The sequence below is a fragment of the Phalangium opilio genome, unplaced genomic scaffold (genome assembly GCF_054372755.1).
Source record: "Phalangium opilio isolate 3A_F unplaced genomic scaffold, DU_Popi_V2 ptg000070l_1, whole genome shotgun sequence".
Taxonomy (NCBI): Eukaryota; Metazoa; Arthropoda; class Arachnida; order Opiliones; family Phalangiidae; genus Phalangium; species Phalangium opilio.
In genome coordinates this window covers 6,350,538-6,368,449 of record NW_028324182.1, presented here as the reverse complement: position 1 = coordinate 6,368,449, position 17,912 = coordinate 6,350,538, and the positions used below count along the sequence as shown (strand labels likewise).

Here is a 17,912-nt window from a genome sequence, read left to right as displayed (position 1 = left end):
TGGCAATAGTGTTTGTCTGGCTCCCTTTAATGAAACCCTATACTCTCTCCGTATCATTTATCACCTCAACTTCAATACAAAATTGTACCGCCTAGCCTAGCGTTTCTTTTATCCCTTTTAGAATGTTTGAGGACTGAAACCGCCTCTATCTCACGAGAAAGAGAGAGAGGGATTTGGGGTTGCTCAAGTAAAATTCGTCCCCCCCCCCCCAGTGCCTGCCTATACGAAACGTAAAAATCTCCTTTATTCCACTGGATGATTTTTTTTCGTCTCGACCGCTTGGTGGCTGCACCGCGACAGAAATTTCAAAATTTTCTCTCTTCGGATCTTAGCGCTATACGAGTTCTGACGTCACAGAAGCCTGCAGAAGATGCCCAGTTTTAACCCGTATTTGTGTACTTAGAGGCATTATTAACTTATGCTATTACACATACAAAGGACATCCTCGTATCTCTAATATAACCAGAGTTATGAGCCTCCAAAGTATAGTGTAATGTTAATTCTATGGAGGGTATGTTTATGAACATTTTGCTTAATTACTCAGCCCCTGTTTGACGCAAATTTCCCTGAATTTTACTAAAAATTCGAAATTTCCCTGAGGTTTTTGTCAACTATTTATTTCCCTGATTTTTCCAGGTTTTCCCGGTTTGTATGAACCCTGAAAGAATTAAATTGCAATTCAGGTTCAGTTAAAGTCTAGGCAAGAAGAACAATAAAGATGTGACGTCGGTGATACGTCAGACGCTCACAAAGTTAAACTAACACGACACTAGAAAGTGTAGTGTACTTACAAACATTTGGTTATAAACTTCTGCAACGATAATATTTACTTTCAATACTGAGGAACGAGGGAGTTATGTAACTGCCAAAATGTTTTTTATTACTTTTGGTAGTTTTGCTTTGCAGGGTAAAGGGTTTCAGGCCTAGATAAGCTCAATGAATCCCTTTTACGACGAACCTTAAAATATGATTTTTTTATAGTTTTCAATCTTGATATCGATGCGGGTTCAAAGGATAAAGCTCGGAGTAAACCATATAAACCAAAAAAATGCTGGCGCCATCGTTTCGCGCCAAAAATACTGTAAATCGTAAAACACGAAGTTTATTTTCACTAACAATACGAATTTTAGCAATAAACGTCAGATCTTTTACGACATTGTGACGAAACAATTCAAAATATAAATATTAAAAATTAGAAATTAACGATAAGTTTCGATTGTAAAAGGATCTCAATGTATTTTGTCATTTCCTTAAGGTTCCAAAAGTGGAAAAGCTCTTACGTAAAGCCTTAATAGATTGACGTCATAGCAAAGGGGAATTCACGATCGAAATATTCTGGGCATTTATGGGAGGACCCAATCACAATCACGGGGCCCAACTCGTGCCCGTGTCCCAAACCAAACCAAAGCGATGCAACGTCAATGACAGATATAGAGAGAGCTAGGAGAGAAGAGGTTTATCCAAAGAGACTATACCCTACACTTTCAAAGGCTTGTTGGAATTTGAGGAGAGGTGGTAGAGGAGAAATAGAGCGATAAAAATATTTCAATAAAAGTTGTCTTTGTTGTTAAAACCAGAAGTAAGATGAGACTAGAAGTAAAGAGCTCTAGCATTGGTAGTAGATCCTGACACTAGTGAACAAATTTGACGATTTTATGCCGCTTCCCACGCGCCTACACTACTGAGATAAAAATTGGTCGAGTTCCAAAAACATTTCCTACCCCCTTCCCCTCAACCTAAAGCCGCGGAACACGGACGCGGGTGTTTGAATCTAGTTCGGCCGTCTACCACCGCGAGCGTCTCACGTTTTGGAGGGAAAATTCAGAAACCGCTACCAGAGGGCCAACCGTTGGTGCGTTATCCAGAATATTCACTTTCGCCAAGTGAAGAATTTGGTTACCTCAATACTTCTAGTCTCATCTCACTTCTGTTAAAACCCATACCAAAATAGGTGATCTAAACGGATCAGAAATGGGTCCAATCAAAAGATATTTGGATCGGGTTTTGAACCAAAAAGCACCGCTTGTAATGAGCGTGGTATCCTGCCTGTGTGTTGGTTTCCCTTTAAATAGTAAATGGAATTGTCTAAACTACCCCTGAATGTCAACTTTCTACCAACTCTATAACAACAGTAAACTAAATTTTGGCAGAATACTTTTCCCGACTATAGAAGAAGATGGAGAGGGATCGGGAGAAGTAGGATGAGCAGAGGGAGAGAGAGGATAGAGTCTTTTCACCACCACCACAACCTGTATCCGAGAGAGTGGAGAGAAAGAGGAGATGGAAGCGACCTTGAGCTGGAAGCCCGGTTTTACCCAAAATATCGATTTTTCCACGACCTAGAAAACCTTTCTCCATCAATGCGATCGCGGGAGAAGCCCCACTAAGGGCAAAAAGGGGCAGAAATTGAATGTATACTGTATCGTATACCCAAACCTTGTATATTCTTTTTAGCTAATGTTAGTCTCCGAGGAACTCGTGGGCTAAGGAAACTAATTGCTTCCTATACAGGGTTAATACAACTTTCGGAAAATTGATTTCCCTCACATTTCCACGCTTTTCCTTATAAATTTCCAGGAGTAAGGCTACCTACTGCAGGAGTGGGGTTGTTTTTGAAGTAATAACTATGAGTGGTTATTTACAGTTGTTGCAACCCCATCAGGGCAAACTTACTCAAGTCTCACAAAATGTTTACCTGATTTCCCTGAATTATACTAAAAATTACATATTTCCTTAAGTTTTCCCTGAATTTATAGTCAACACTTTATTTCCCTGAAATTTTCAGGTTTGTATGTACCCTGATAAAATATTTTGGGCAAATGGAATTTTTGTGAAAAAAAAAAAACGAAGATAAGTATTTTTTTTAAATAATTGATGTTTTATAATCATGTCATTAAACTGAAAAATTTTAATATCTGAGACTTCGGTCATTCTATTTTCTTCTCTTATCGTTTGCTTTTTCTAGTCTTTGACCACTAAGACAGTTTTATATTAATAACGATTTTGCAACAGGACAAGACAAGAAGGAATAATTATAAATTCGAAAGAATATCTCTCTGTATATACTCTTAAGTATTTAACTATTTCCAACTAAATATTAATTATTCGCCCACGATATTATCATGGCCTGCATCTCCTAGCTAGCTACTGTTTGTTCGATAAATTGCTTATGTCCGTAAAACTTTCGTGCAAGGAGGGGTTAATCCTTTGCTGACGAAATTGGAGCTTTACCGTTTGTTTTTCTTAAGCTTGTAAAAAAAAAGGTTTTTAAGGGCCTACAAATTATTGTAACTGCATCTTCCGAAAGATTTACCGTTCATTGTTTCTTTTTTAAATCAGCAGCAGTAGGTTAAGGTCATCTAGAGGCCAGATAATAATGATGTTGATGTAGAAAAAGACAATATATATGGGAAAAATTTTAAAAATTTAATGCATTCCTGGAAGGAAGGTTTAGCACTTTAGCTACTCGAGTTCATTACATTACATACACGGTCAACTTGTTAAGCCTTAATTTTTAGTGTTAAACGTGTGACCGCAGAATTTGAAACAATAACCCTAACATGAAAGAATCAGAAATAAAAGTTTATTATTAGCACCCATGAAGGATCTTCAAACTATGTAGTGAACTTTGCCAAAAAATAATTTCACAGGTAACGTTTTCGCTTTTTTAGACAAAGTAAAAAATATTCCGCCCTTTAAACTATATATTACACGATATTACGAGACTAAATATTTTCAATTTCAATATACAGACCGTGAATAGACAAACGCCTCGTAGCAGACAACCTTGAAATTGAATATAAAGTCGTACTCAGACATCGGCTGATAGCTTTGGGTTCAAACTCATTATGAAAAACGGCATGCAGTCTCTTATAATATGAAATATCTATCCAAACATAAACTTATTTAAAAAAAAATTGTTTTTGCAATCTTATTTGAAATATTTCAGAAGTAAATAACTTCGAAGGAAAACTTTGAAAGCTTATTTTAAATATTTCAGAAGTAAATAACTTCGAAAAAAATCTTTGAAAGCTTATTTTAAATGTTTCGGAAGTAAATAACTTCGAAGAAAATCATTACAAGATTATTTTAAATGTTTCGGAAGTAAATAACTTCGAAGAAAATCTTTGAAAGCTTATTTTAAATATTTCAGAAGTAAATAACTTCGAAGAAAATCTTTGAAAGCTTATTTTAAATATTTCAGAAGTAAATAACTTCGAAGAAAATCATTACCATTTACCAAGTAATTTTTTAAAAGGTTTAGCAGTGGAAAACGTAACATATCAAATGCCACATTTATTATAATACTAACTTTTAATTAAATAGTTAATTAACCAGGATTATAAACGACGTAACAAACATTCTAACTAAAATTCGAACCCGTTTTCTATTTAACATAAACACTTCACAAATATAAAAAAATAATTTTTACCTCCAAAACAGACTGTCTTTCAGTAGACGAAATTTAAAATTTACGACATAAACTTTCTGTAATCTGGAATTTTCTGTTCCTTCTTTATATATAGTTTTTTAAAGACGGTAATATGATAAAACAACGTCTTATTACCTCTCCGAGTGACGTATGTCACGGAGAGGTTCTAAATTCGACGTGTCTGTCTGTCTGTCTGTCTGTCTGTCTGTCTGTCTGTCTGTCTGTCCGTTGTTATACCCACGTGACCGCGTTCGCAGTTTGCAGATCGGAGCAAACGTGTATTCAATTTCCAGACCGCATTTACAGTCCCGGAAATTGTATTCCACTTACAGGCTATAACTCCATTGTCTGTCTAACAACTGTTCATTTGTCCACCCCACATGGACACCAGTCTGAACTTTCTAGCTTCTAAACACCACCATCTTCTAGTCTTTCGCCCATTCCACATGGACACCAGTCTGTACACCTGGCTTCTAACACCACTATCTTCTGGTCTTTGTTTTTGTCCATCCCACATGGACACCAGTCTGTACACCTGGTTTCTAACACAACCATCTTCTGGTCTTTGTTTTTGTCCATCCCACATGGACACCAGTCTGTACACCTGGCTTCTAACACCACCAACATCCTTAAGGTTAAGACATACGCGGCGATCGGCTAGGGTTACGAGAAACGTCTAGCCTTCCAATGGAGGGGTCTTCCTCCAAGGTTCACGCAATTGCGATGTTCTTATCTACAGCCGCGATTCGAATCCCTTATATACTACCTATTTGAGTAAGTCGAAGCAACCGGCGTATGCTTCATTTCAAACGCCAATATTAGTCAAGTCTCTCTAGAATGTTTAATTGTTCTATATCAAAACGATGTAACGTTCAATAAGGCAAACAACTGACGAAGAAAATATTTAATATTAATTATATTTATTTTAATATTTAAGATAATCTTGTTTCTCATCTCAAAATTAATACGGAAAGAGTTAAAAAGCAGCTTATTTTTTTGTCTGTGTGTGTCCGTCCGTTGTTACACTAGTGCGTCGCGTTAGCAGTTAGCCTTGTGTTGATGTGTTAAGAAATCATACAGAACCTTAATATTCCCTTTTTACATAATATAAAGTGAATATGTGGAAGTATTTTTCGTAATTATGATGCATTTAGTAGTTTTGTAGCTTTAAAGCTCTGTTTCATTTTGATATTCCAAAGATTTTTTTTAATATTGTTATTTGAAATGGCTGTTTATATATTACTTAAGCTATACGACATCTGTATATAGAATAATCCTTGGTTTAGTGACTTCATGAAGAAACCTAAGACCTAGACTCCGGCGGGTAAAACAAGTATTATCCGCAATAGGCTTAGTGAAACAAAGTGTAAATTATTGAGGCCTGAAGTGAAGTAAACTTTTGGCTTTGATTTTCGTGTCTGAAATGAAGAGACATTAACGGTTCAGAGTGAGCCGAAAGTTAAATACACTCTTAAATAATCAGGTAAAGATTTTATAATAGAAGAAAAGATCATGGTGGCAATTAGATTAGTAAAAGGGCTAGTGGTAAACGAGTAGCTACAGACTTTTTATTCTCTTTACGGTGCGCTATGACTATTAGTGCGTCTGGGTATAATTTAGCTTTGGTGTTATTTAACGTTAACATTCGTGTTGGCAAACTAAGAATATTGTTGAGGTGAGACGAGACGATTGTGTTTACACTGAAAACCAGTTGTGAATGTAGCTACCAGAATATAGGGTAAACAGCTGAAGCGTAGACTTCATTTCCTGTTCTTTTCCCCATTGACTGATTTCCATGTGTCCAAGATTTATCCTTATTGGATGTAAAATGTCGTCTACTTTACTGTTTGCTATGTTTGGAATACTACTTCAATATTTCGTAAATTTTTACTTCAAAAAAGTGAAATAACTCCATATCTGGGTAAATAAGTTTGTAGTAGTAGACCTCTTGACTCGGAGAGGTAATATTTTGGTTTTCCCAACTTGTCATTTATTTTAATCTATTTAGGTCTAGGACGGAATAGATATTAATTAAAATTAACGGCGTTCGTGCCCGGATTTAAAGTGATAATAATATTCAATCCGACATCAGGGTTATAAATAAAATAAGTTGGGTCGGAAAACCGATTCAATCTGGAAACCTCAGAGATTACAGGAGAAATTATCTATAACGAAGGATTATTTTTGCACGTTTTACGCATCATAACAAACAAATATCTATATAAGTTTCTTAGCGACTCGATCTAAATTATACGATAATTTTGTAAAGATAATGAATGGAACTAGAACGAAACCAAAAATTGTTAAGCTATTGTTGATAAAATTTATCTTTGTTTAAAAAAAACCTTCAATCAATGTGGTTTGTTTTTAAGAGATATGTAGAAGGTTGTTTGTTTACTTTTTTTCTGAAATGTCAATAGTTCGATGTCACAGATCTTATAGTAAATATACTCAGTCATATCATAAGTTCATACAATATGTTCAATAAGTTTGTCACAGGTTACTGAACGCTTGTGATGAAGTGACGTATGTGAAACGTCATAGATTCTCGTGATGCGGTCTCAAAGACTAAATAGGACCTAGATGGACTGCAAAACTAACCGAGTCTAGTCAATTCTCGCTTGTCGTTCTCGAACTAGCTCGAGTTGCAAGTCTCTAGCATTACATAGTTTACACGCAAGGAGGATCATACCATTTGCACAAGGAGACCAAAACTTAGAGCGTAAAATAGCAGACGATTTTACACTCTAAGTCGCTTGGTCTCCTTGTGTTAATAGTAGGAATCCTCCATGCCTGTAAACTATGTACAGGTAGTGTCATACTTATGGAACATATCTTATAAACTTATGATCATATGACTTACATAACCAACGTTATGCTCTTCCGTGAAAAACGTTTTCACTACATTTATAACTGTGATTTCCTACTCTTATCACGTTGATTTTTTCTAATTTATAATTTTTATATCATACACAAAATATTTTGCATTTCAATCGGTTCTTTCAAAACGAGTTTTATAGGAAACTGAGCTTAAAAACAAAACGTTTTACTTCGGTTGCGAAAGAAATAGCTTTAATTCCTTACTACAGAGTCGGAAATTTAAATCGTCAATAGGTTATTCACCTCTTTAAGACAAAAACCTCTACTGTAATATTTTTAGCGTTTGCTATTTGTAAAGAAGAAAAAAAGGTTTGTCGTTCAATAAACCATTATGCAGGCAATTCAGGTAGCCAAAGGGGTTGGTTTTCTTGGGAATTGTATCTTATGGAATAATGTAGCGGTATTATCTAAAACTTTTCTCTCTATAATCAATCAATACATTGTCCATATAGTAGCCTCAACTTTGTTATCTTAACAGAAGGTCTCAATAGACCTCTATTTTTCCGGAGTCCCGAACGCCTGGTTTTTAGGAGAACCACCGTTCCCATGGAAACTAAACTAGTGGTGTCGGATACTTCACCAAATTTGGATACACTGTATTAGCTAAGCGATATCCGAGACTCCGAGGTGGAACCTCAGTAGCCAGTTAAGGAGTTTCCATCCCCCCCCCCCAACATGCTAAGCCTAATAATCATGCCAAGGCTTAAGAAACCCAAGAAATAAAATAATAAACTTGACATACGTTAATGAATATGTTATTTAGTTGATTGCTTGAAAATTAGTGTCTTGACGCGTGGTTTAAATTAAATAAAGTATAAAATAAATTTAAATTAAACTTAAAATGTTAATAACAAAAGTATATTTTTGATGTTCACAATTTTACCGCGGTTGTCGCTACATGTTTCTCAGTTTTAAGCAGACGCCATTAAAACACGGTAATGTTCACATCGCGAATGGTTTGTGGGGAGGTACACGTCACTAAGCCTAACCATATAATAGCAAAGAGATTATTAAATATTTTAACGAATATAACTTAGTTTTAATTAAGGTTTTTTCAATTGCAGCTATGAAAAGCCGCATAGTATTGTAATCTAACCGGGATTGAATTTTTAAATGAATTTTTAAGCCTTTGTTCGCGAATATTCACGAAACGGAATAGCTCCGTCCGCGCGATTCGAGTACAGAGTACCGACTGTCTGAACGCCAGAATAAAGCCCGGTTCGGAAACGTCGGTTGCTACAACGCCAGCCAAACTGGTGACGTAATCGACCGAAGGGGGGAAGACGCTAAAAAAAAAGCGTTTCAAAAGAGCCGAAAAAAGCGGAAGTTGCTCGCGTTTCGCACCAGGGTTTCTTCCGTAATAATAAACGCTTTTTTTTACATACATCTAGCAACGACATTTCATCACATATTAAAAACCCAGAAACGGGCCTCTCACCCAAAAGAAATTACATTTATTCAAGGTTAAGTTTATGTTGCGAAATTAATTAGGCCTAACTGTAAGAACTGTTTCAAGGCTGTTAATTATTACTAGCAAGGTAAAATCCCGAATTTATCGAGAATAAAGGTTAATATAAGGTAAATCTATTAGAAAACACCAAATACGTATGAACCCCTATTTTGGTTGGTGAAGTATGATTGATTTTAGGCCCACTCCGCATTTTTCCATGGCTACTCAATTTATAAGTAATATTACTTAAAATTTAATTTATCCAATTACTATAAGCAAGCTCCAACTGAAGCGTTGCATTCTTTAGAGCAAATATTTCGATGGAAAGTTTGTCAAAATGCCAGATTGTACGGGAAAAATTATGTATAAACTCTTCACTATTTCAACACCATTTAAAGAGAGGCTCGCAATGAGTAAAAATTTAAATTTAACTCGACTGTTGAAAGCCGTTTTAGAGATCATCTATTAAAACCAGCTCGTTTTAGAGTATCGTTAAAATAGACCTAGACCTTGGTACTACTCCCAAAAATAAACTACAAATTCTTTCCTTTTAAAAACTATGACCCCACTCATAATGTATATTAATTGCCTTGAATTCGAGCTCAGCGTATGGCGACTTTAAAACTGTCATGTTTTGGGAGTCTGTAAATTATCAACGTTTCAGATGTTTTAACTTTTTTTTTAGGTAAAAACTCTCGAAGAGTCTAAGTTCGTTGAAAAATGAAATAAACTTAAAAATGCGATAAAAGACAACAAAAATTTACCGACTTTGAACTTGGTCCAAAAATAATTTAAGTTGAAAATAAAAAGGCCTAAAGATAGAGTGGGGGTATAATTTTTTTTTTTTGAAAACTTCAAAACACGATTTAATATCTGCCTACTTAATATCTAAAATTTCATCATCATTCATAATTCTTTGCCAGAAGGGAATACGTGTTAAAGGCCGACTTCCATCGAAAAGAGTTCTAGCGAACTGAAAACCGAGCATAGAGACTAACAATGGAGCGACCGTGCCGATTTTCGAATCCCCGCTGGTGTAAAAGATGGAAGGTTTCTAGCTAACTGAAAGCCGTGAAATGTGGTTCTAGCGAACTGAAGATATACAATAGAGAATTTCCTTCAGGGGGAAAGCAAAAATTCGAGAGAAAATAAATTTAAAAGGATTTCTATTGTTCATCTTCAGTTCGCTAGAACCGCATTGCACGGCTTTCAGTTAGCGAGAACCCTTCCAATTTTTGACCCAGAGGGGCTTCGAAAATCGGCACGGTCGCTTCATTGATAGCCTCGATGCTCGGTTTTCAGTTCGCTAGAACCCTTTTCGCTGGAAGTCGGCCTTTAAGGGATCAATATTGTAAATTTGAAATATTCTTATACTGGTACTTGAACTAGTACTTGCACTTGTACTGTAGAATGTCTACATCGCGAGGAATTGTAAAAGACTTAACACTCCCAGAATGCAACGCGTGCCGTTGTTTTTTGTAATACCTATTCCTTCCGCTCCGTAGCTCTACTGCATCAGCATTGTACTTAATTTCATCCAAAGTACTGATAACTCACTACCAAATGTGACATTATTTATGGCAATTTAAACTCATTTAACAAATATCCTATTGTTCTCTAAAACTGTCCGGATGAAATTATACGATCGTAAATTTTAAGTTTTGACAAAAATAATGGCATAGCGTCACTCCATTATATCTCCAAAACTATTGTGTTGTAATTTTAAATTGTATAATAATTTATCTTGCTCAAATTCATACTTTAACCTGGCTAGTTAATTTTAAAACCTGTCGGTACCTTAGCCAAAATATTCCAAACAATAAAATGATTCATAGTTTAGAAATAGAAAATAGATATCGTTACTAACTCGCTTCACCTTATATAAAACGTTATAAGACACGGACGGAATTTTAAAACTGGTTTTTACCTTTTTAATTTAAGTAATATAAGAATTTTGAAATAAAAAATAAGGTTTTATAAATGTATATAAAATGAATTAAAACCTGTTATAAGAAGAAAATTCGAGGTTGCCCCTGTAAGTGGGCTGGCCGAAAACTCCACGTGTTAATCGGGGAAGCTCGCTACCAGGGGCAGTGGTTAAAAATGCAGGGGAAAACACGACTTTCACTACTAATTAAATTAATTTTTAATGTTCTTAGCAATAACGGAAGCTTATTTTCTGATGAAAACGTCGCAATTCAGAGTAATATTAAACTATTATAAATTAGTCGCTAAAACTCTAACCTTTCCTGACCTTATTAGCCCCTTGTCTCTGAGAATCTCGCTCATCACTTTGAACCTCAAATGTCTTTGAAGTTACAAGTAGGACCTTGTTCGTAGTAACCCTGTAGTAAATATTTTTTCTTCTATAATTAGAAACGTAAAAAAGGCGCCAAGAACGTTGAACCGAGCCTAGTTAAAAAATATTTCAGGACGTAATATAAAAATCAACGGGAGGTATTTAGAATAAGAACATATGGCGAAACTATACGCGAATTACTTACAACAAGAAAACTGAAACAGGTTTTTATTATTTTTAAGAATATCTTTGCTATAATCCGTAAGATGGCTCGAGTGAACCAATTTTTCCAGTTTTCTAAATTCATTTAAGGGGTATAGGATCATTTCTTCTTCATTATCTACACGTGTGTCGGGAGTTCATGTAGATAATGAAGAATGTGCAGATTATAGTCTAAAGGTGTGTCTGTCTGTAGAGATATATGCCTAGTCAAATGTGATCTCGATAAAAGAGCTAAATTTTGATATTAAATTATACGAAATCTTCGACTAAGTTAAAACTATAGGATATTATAGGATCTTTCATGAAATTATAGGATAATAATATAGGATAGGTTCAAAAATATAGGATTATATAGGAACTACAGGACATTGTCCGAAACAACCATCCCCCGAAATTCCCAGAGCCTAGGTAGTAGGTAGATGGTGTGAAATTCATATTTAAAAAAAAAAAAACGAAAATGAGTTTTCCACGAAATTGGATTTAAAATTTGAAGGAAAATAAACTACCTTTTGTATTTCCATTGCAGGTTCGTGGAAACCTTTCTGGGTTAAGGATGATATTTCATAATAACGAAAGAGTTAAAAAATAGCGACTGGGGAATTTACCCAAGAGGATACAACTATAAAGAACTATCTTATCACATACATAAACAAAGCAAAAAAAAGTATCAATTGAAATAATAATATGTAATAATAAAGTTAGGTCAAATTTATAAGGGAAAATACCCAAAAACCAATACCAGATCATTATCTTAAAGGTAAGGTGAAAATCATCATGAAATATCTTCGAATGATTTACTGATTTATAATTTTGTCTTGCGCATGGAATAGTGTCTTTAGTTCTCTACGGCAGGCCATACTTCGAAGAGTATTATTGGTTTATGTTGCCCCTTTAATTAATCTCCTCCCCTTCCTACCGATCACCCAATATTGTGTAATTAAAAACCTTTACACCTTATAGAATTTAAAACAATTTTTAACTTGTACCCGTGGCTACGGCAAGGTAAAACTTGTTTCGAACAAGCGGTTGCAACTTCCAAGTAAAACAGGAGAGAGAGAGAGAGAGAAGATTGATTATTTAAGTAGGGCGAACGAAATAAAGATTGAGGAGGGGTGGGAGGGGGTTTGTGAAACAAGGCTTCAGGGAAATACCTAATAATAAGAGACAGTTAATATTGCCTAAAGCCTCCTTCCTGGCTGTGGGTCAGAATAAATCGCTAGAATTTCCCTCAAAGGGTTAAAATAAAAAGCTGAATAAATCTAGGGGCGACTAGCGGGGAATATATCTTCTTCAAATCATCATCCATCGACTTCAAGCCCTAGTTTGTATCCAAGTAGAATATGCCTTACGTAACTATGTGGCTTTATTTCACCATCCATAAGTACCATAACCACAATAAGTAACTATATATAGCTTTAAATCACGCAGTGAAATTTCGAGAGACCTTGATACATCCTATTCTCTATTTGCTCATGATAAGGTTTTCCTATCCCTTACGAAGTGTTTCAAGACCTTATGATTTAAAAATATTTCGTGATGATTAAACTCAAAATTAACTCAATATTTTCTTAAAAGGCATACTTATCCTTGTTATGTTACGTATGATCATACTAAAAAGTATATGGGGAGAAGCTCTTAGCATCATATAAATTGCATATTGGGGTTGAATTTTGAAATTGAATCTATAAGATTCCTCATCAACGTTTCCTTGTACGGATCCGGGCTTGGAATTAAGTTGAAAAAAAATAAAAAAATTCATGAAATCACCGCCGGGTAAACCTTAATGTAGCAATAATATACAAGATAATGTATTATTTCTTCGGATTAAGTTTGAATCGAGTACATTTATCCAACCTTTTGGATAGTTTGCAAGAAAAAAATATATGCCTGCCTAGTATAATGTCACAATGTCAACGCCCCGTAAAATACGCATTCGAAATACTTATGAATGTTAATGAGGAGATTTGACATTTTACCCCGTTTTCTGAAAAAAAAAAAAACATTTCCCAGGCTTGTAATACCGCTATTTTGACTCCCACAACGATTCGGGAAAGGTCAGCTGCTGGTTCACAACCACGCAAGTAGCTACCGAACGTTTTAGGCGGTGTTGAGTAATGACATGATAGTTAACACCTTCTTTAAGACGCTAATTAAAGAAAGAGTTAAAGAAGATTACTATGGATGAAATGAGAAGTTACGAGAGGTAAATAAATAACTAGAGTGAAATGACGCGTACGTCTGTTTGATTATCACGAAATCTATTTGCTTCTCGCAAACAATCTTTGTTATTTGTCAAGCTCTCTGAAATAGTTGATTTCCTTTGAAGTACATAAAAATAAAAAAATAAATCTTACCCTTGAAATTCCAACTATTTTACTTTTCTAGACTCTTCTTTGAAGGTTGGGTTTTGATACAAAACCAAAGGCTTTCTAAAATTGGAAACTCAATTTCCAATTCGAAAGAATTGATCAAAGTTAACAAGAATTAGAAAGACATAAATGGACACTATCTATGAAAATTTAAATCATTCTACAGTGACTTATACCCTAATTGAGGAATATTTAATTAAAACACCCGAGAGAGCTAGGTTATTTACGGGGCCCAGAACTATAAATATTTTGGTTTATCCTGATCCCTAGAAACTCGAATACTAAATGAATACGTATTAATTACCTTCCATAACTAAAAGAGTCCATAAATAACTGATGTAATAAATATTAATGCATCATGAAAGTCGCCAGAACTCTCTTTACCCCCATTATCTATATACGTGCGAATTGAATCCTATCCTAAATGATTTAAAAACAAGGACAAATATCTATAAATATATATATAGAGTATAATTTATAGTTTGTTTACCCAGGGGGCAAAGAGGTTGGTTTTAAGAACGACATCATGATTAGAGACAGGTATATTAGCAACGGTGGGGGGGGGGAGGGAGTTAACAGGTAACTCAGGGGATATCGATAATCGAGCTAGTTTGTTTGAGAGTTAAGACGTCATAGGAGACTTTTTGGGTGTAGAAAATTCTTACTCTTAAAGGGATTACACCTTGATCTTGATGGAAGAGTATCCAAGAGGAACGTGTCTGGTACGAACGGGGTAAAAATCAACGGGTTTCTGTCCCCGTTACTCTTAGTGGAACACTTGTCAAGAAGCTAGTTTTATTATCAGTTACTGTTACGCGTTTTTCTTCCAAAAAAAGCATAATTATTTTATTCGTCGATACGAACGGGAATCTATTTCATAAATTGTTAAAACTGTTGATTCGTTTGTTTTGTGTGGGTAATTGAACCAAAGATGATTAATCCGTACACCTACGGAACCATCGCGCTTTTAATGACGGTTGGTAATTATTACCGGATGCACGACAAGTATATTAGCAACAGGGATACCATGATCAAAAAAATTGAAGAACAAAAAATGAGTAAGTACTAATTAAGTTTTTCTTTCGATGTTTAAATTATGTATAGGTATTCAATATATAGTGTAAGTTTTGTCGCGGTCCATGGGTGATGGGATAATTATAAATAAGAAGCAAATTTCGCTTGTTCAGTTACTTATACATTTGAAAAACCAGAGATCTTTCTCAAAACACTTGAACTTGATTTTTAGAGGAACAGAAAGAGAGAGAAGAGGCCGAACATGTCAAAAAGAATATGAGAGTAGTGTGCAATTACTACTTGGAAAATGATATGGTACACGGTTACCGTTTGCAACCCGAAAACATAACGGATATTCATTGCACCCATCTCCTGGTGGGATACGCCACCCTAGACCCCGATACCCTAACACTAACGGTGCAAGACCTGGATGACTGGAAACGGCTAAAGAAACTACTTGACCTCAAGACAAAGCACGCCGATATGAAGGTCATTTTAGCCATTGGTGCGGGGCCAGGAGGAGCGATGACTAAAATGATATCATCCTGGTTTTTTAGATACAGGTAACGTAATTAAAGCCATTATATTTTGACCACAGGGTTACCATGAACTAAAACGGTGTTTTTTCAGGTTTATATATTCAGTTTTGGATTTGTTTGAGGATTATCACTTTGACGGACTGGATTTCGATTGGGAATTCCCTGGATTTCACGAAGGGAAGACTACAGACAGGCAGTGGTTTCCCGTTCTATTGGAAGAATTGAAAACCACTTTCAAAGAGAAGGAAAAACCAATAATACTATCGGCCACCGTCGCGGCTTTACCACCCCTGTTGGTCAAGTCATACGACATTAAAAAGATGGCCAAGTAAGTACTTAAGACCCAAATACGCGCTGAACTGTTAAAAGCGAAATGAAAAGCTCGTAGCAATAGACGATAGCGAACGGTCTTCAGTTCTTATATCCAATTTTGTTTTAATCACTTCTAGGCACTTGGACTTCATTAATTTGATGTCCTACGACTATTACTATTACCAGACTAGTTGGTCTTACACCGCCCATCACAGTCCACTTTTCAGTAGACTGGGTGCTAAAGGAGACGAACTAAGTCGCAATGTGGCTTGGTCAGTCGATAACTGGGTCATATTGGGGATGCCAAAGGCTAAAATTAATATCGGCGTCACGACCTACGCCAGGACATACACCTTAAAATATAATAACCAGTTTCACGTCATGTCCCCCGCAAAAGGACCGGGATTAGGCCAAGGGTTACTGGATTACTCTGGAGTAAGAAGCCAAGAACTCATAAAACAATATTTGCTAAAATATTTACGATAAACTTCATCTTTTAGGTGTGCGATTTTTTAAAAAAAGGTGCCAAGTCCTTATTGGACAGTTATGGTCAAGTTCCTTTCGCGTTTAGAGACAGTGATTGGATTTCTTACGAGGACCCTTACAGCGTCACAGTGAAGGTACTATCACAACATTAAAGGACATAACAAAAACAGGCAAACGCCAATTTTTGAACTATTCTTTCATAGGCTGTTTGGGCGAAAGAAATCGGTTGTGGAGGTGTCATGGCGTTTAGTTTAAATACGGATGATTGGGAAGGAAAATGCGACGGAAAATACAAGTTCCCTTTACACAGAGCCATTTGGCGAGCCCTTAAAAAGGGATACTAATGTATGTCATCTTGCAAAACATGCGTGTATGTAAATTTGCGAAAAAATATTTATTTTGAAAGATTTCATAGAATTAAACATTTGATCATCATACAAAAATATTTGAAATATATTATTTATTTTTCATCTTCTTCAGCTCATTTTGAGCTAAAATAGGTGTCTGTATAATTTATACTATAAGTAGCGTTTATTGAGCTTATAATTATTTTAGCATTATCTTTAATCAGGTAATTAATGTTGAGTAGATATTCATTTGATCTTAAAAGCCCCTCCCAAAATATAAGATTGAGTAATTTGTTGACCTTAAAGTATTGTAGTTGGTAATAATAATAATGGAATCATATAAAAATTACTTTCCCCCCACCTTCCATGATTTTCATTTGAACATTACAATTGTTTCAACTAAAAATAGTTATAGTATATAATTTGTACTATTATTAGGTATAAAATCCCCCAGAAATTTGTATAGTTGTTCCAGTAAGATAGGAACTTCTATCAGAAGCCAAGAAACAGATAGCCTCAGCCACTTCAGTCGGAGTACCGAAACGACCCAATGGAATTTGCTTAAGCAACATTCCTAAAAATTCACCCACCATATTTGAAGTTATCAACTTCCAATTTTTATTCTTGTTGGCTTAACCTAACAAAATATACCTTTAACTTTAGCTGGTACAGTTTCCACCATAGGAGTATCAATAAAACCAGGCATAACAACATTGCATCTAATACCAAATTTTCCAAGTTCCTTTGACGCGGTTTTCGTCAAGGATTCAACACCGGCTTTGGACGCGGCATAATTGCATTGTCCAAAATTACCTATTTTTCCTGATATGCTTGATATGTTGACAATTGAACCATTTGTCATATTTTCTATAATTATTTAGTAACATACCAACCTAGATTTAAGTAAAATATGAGTTTAAATGAGTAGGATACGTACCTTGAATCATGTATTTGCTAGCAATTTGAGTCATTAGGTAGGTTCCTTTAAGATTAATGTTGATTACTTCATCAAACTGGGCTTCTGTCATATCAACCATTAAACCATCACGGGTAATCCCTGCACAATTTACAACTACATCCGGAATTTTACTGTGCTCCTTTTTAATAGACTCAAATAAATTTGTAACAGAATCCGATTTAGAGACATCAACTTCATGACAATAATGTTTTAAATCTAAAATTCATCATATTTTAATGCCGCTTAATTCGCTTCCTCCCTTCATAATCAGATATCATTATTGGCCAAGGCTTAGTGACAAATTTACAAACCTTTGGTTACAAGGCCTAAAGTTTCGTGGCAACTTTTAAGGTTTATATCCGCTAAAGCTAACTGCGAACCTTCTTTGGAAAACAAAACAGCTACGGCTCTACCAATTCCACTTCCAGCTCCAGAAATTACGGTAAAGCGACCGGCGAGAAGCTGACTTAAACCTGCGGCCATCTTGAAAAAGTTTAAATACCCTTTTTGCATTTACCGGAAATAAGTAAAACACGTGTCAAGTTTTTCGTTTTGGCGGGAAATTTTGAATTTTAATGACGGGATGCTTTTATAGCGATTTTAT

The 17,912-nt window shown here is 35.4% G+C and overlaps 3 protein-coding genes across 3 annotated transcripts in view; 1 reads left to right on the top strand and 2 right to left on the bottom strand.

Annotated features, from left to right (window-relative positions):
- LOC149661293 (inositol hexakisphosphate kinase 1-like) overlaps positions 1–8,508 on the bottom strand; it is a 35,535-nt gene extending 27,027 nt beyond the window's left edge. The window contains exon 1 of the mRNA XM_089842770.1: positions 8,055–8,508. The gene's annotated coding sequence lies outside the window, so the exon portion shown is untranslated. The remainder of the gene's footprint in view (positions 1–8,054) is intronic.
- A 6,014-nt stretch (positions 8,509–14,522) lies between these two features.
- Positions 14,523–16,446, top strand: LOC149661292 (chitinase-3-like protein 1). Its single transcript, XM_089843779.1, has 6 exons — positions 14,523–14,710; positions 14,899–15,229; positions 15,297–15,533; positions 15,607–15,952; positions 16,018–16,137; positions 16,207–16,446. The coding sequence occupies exons 1-6, from the start codon at positions 14,584–14,586 to the stop codon at positions 16,345–16,347; spliced, it is 1,302 nt and encodes a 433-aa protein (XP_089699905.1). The 5' UTR covers positions 14,523–14,583; the 3' UTR covers positions 16,348–16,446.
- Positions 16,379–17,817, bottom strand: LOC149661291 ((3R)-3-hydroxyacyl-CoA dehydrogenase-like). Its single transcript, XM_089842760.1, has 4 exons — positions 17,620–17,817; positions 17,288–17,524; positions 17,002–17,217; positions 16,379–16,924 (listed from the first exon to the last, which is right to left on the bottom strand). The coding sequence occupies exons 1-4, from the start codon at positions 17,789–17,791 to the stop codon at positions 16,785–16,787; spliced, it is 765 nt and encodes a 254-aa protein (XP_089698886.1). The 5' UTR covers positions 17,792–17,817; the 3' UTR covers positions 16,379–16,784.
- Between the last annotated feature and the right edge of the window lie 95 nt (positions 17,818–17,912).

Excerpts from the sequence above, each read along its gene's own strand:
- LOC149661292 (XM_089843779.1), top strand. The coding sequence starts at position 14,584 with ATGATTAATCCGTACACCTACGGAACCATCGCGCTTTTAATGACGGTT. Across the intron at positions 15,953-16,017 it reads GGTTACTGGATTACTCTGGA|GTGTGCGATTTTTTAAAAAA; the intron begins GTAAGAAGCCAA and ends TTCATCTTTTAG. Across the intron at positions 16,138-16,206 it reads CTTACAGCGTCACAGTGAAG|GCTGTTTGGGCGAAAGAAAT; the intron begins GTACTATCACAA and ends ATTCTTTCATAG.
- LOC149661291 (XM_089842760.1), bottom strand. The coding sequence starts at position 17,791 with ATGGCCGCAGGTTTAAGTCAGCTTCTCGCCGGTCGCTTTACCGTAATT. Across the intron at positions 17,525-17,619 it reads TTTAGGCCTTGTAACCAAAG|ATTTAAAACATTATTGTCAT; the intron begins GTTTGTAAATTT and ends GATGAATTTTAG. Across the intron at positions 16,925-17,001 it reads TGTACCAGCTAAAGTTAAAG|GAATGTTGCTTAAGCAAATT; the intron begins GTATATTTTGTT and ends GTGAATTTTTAG.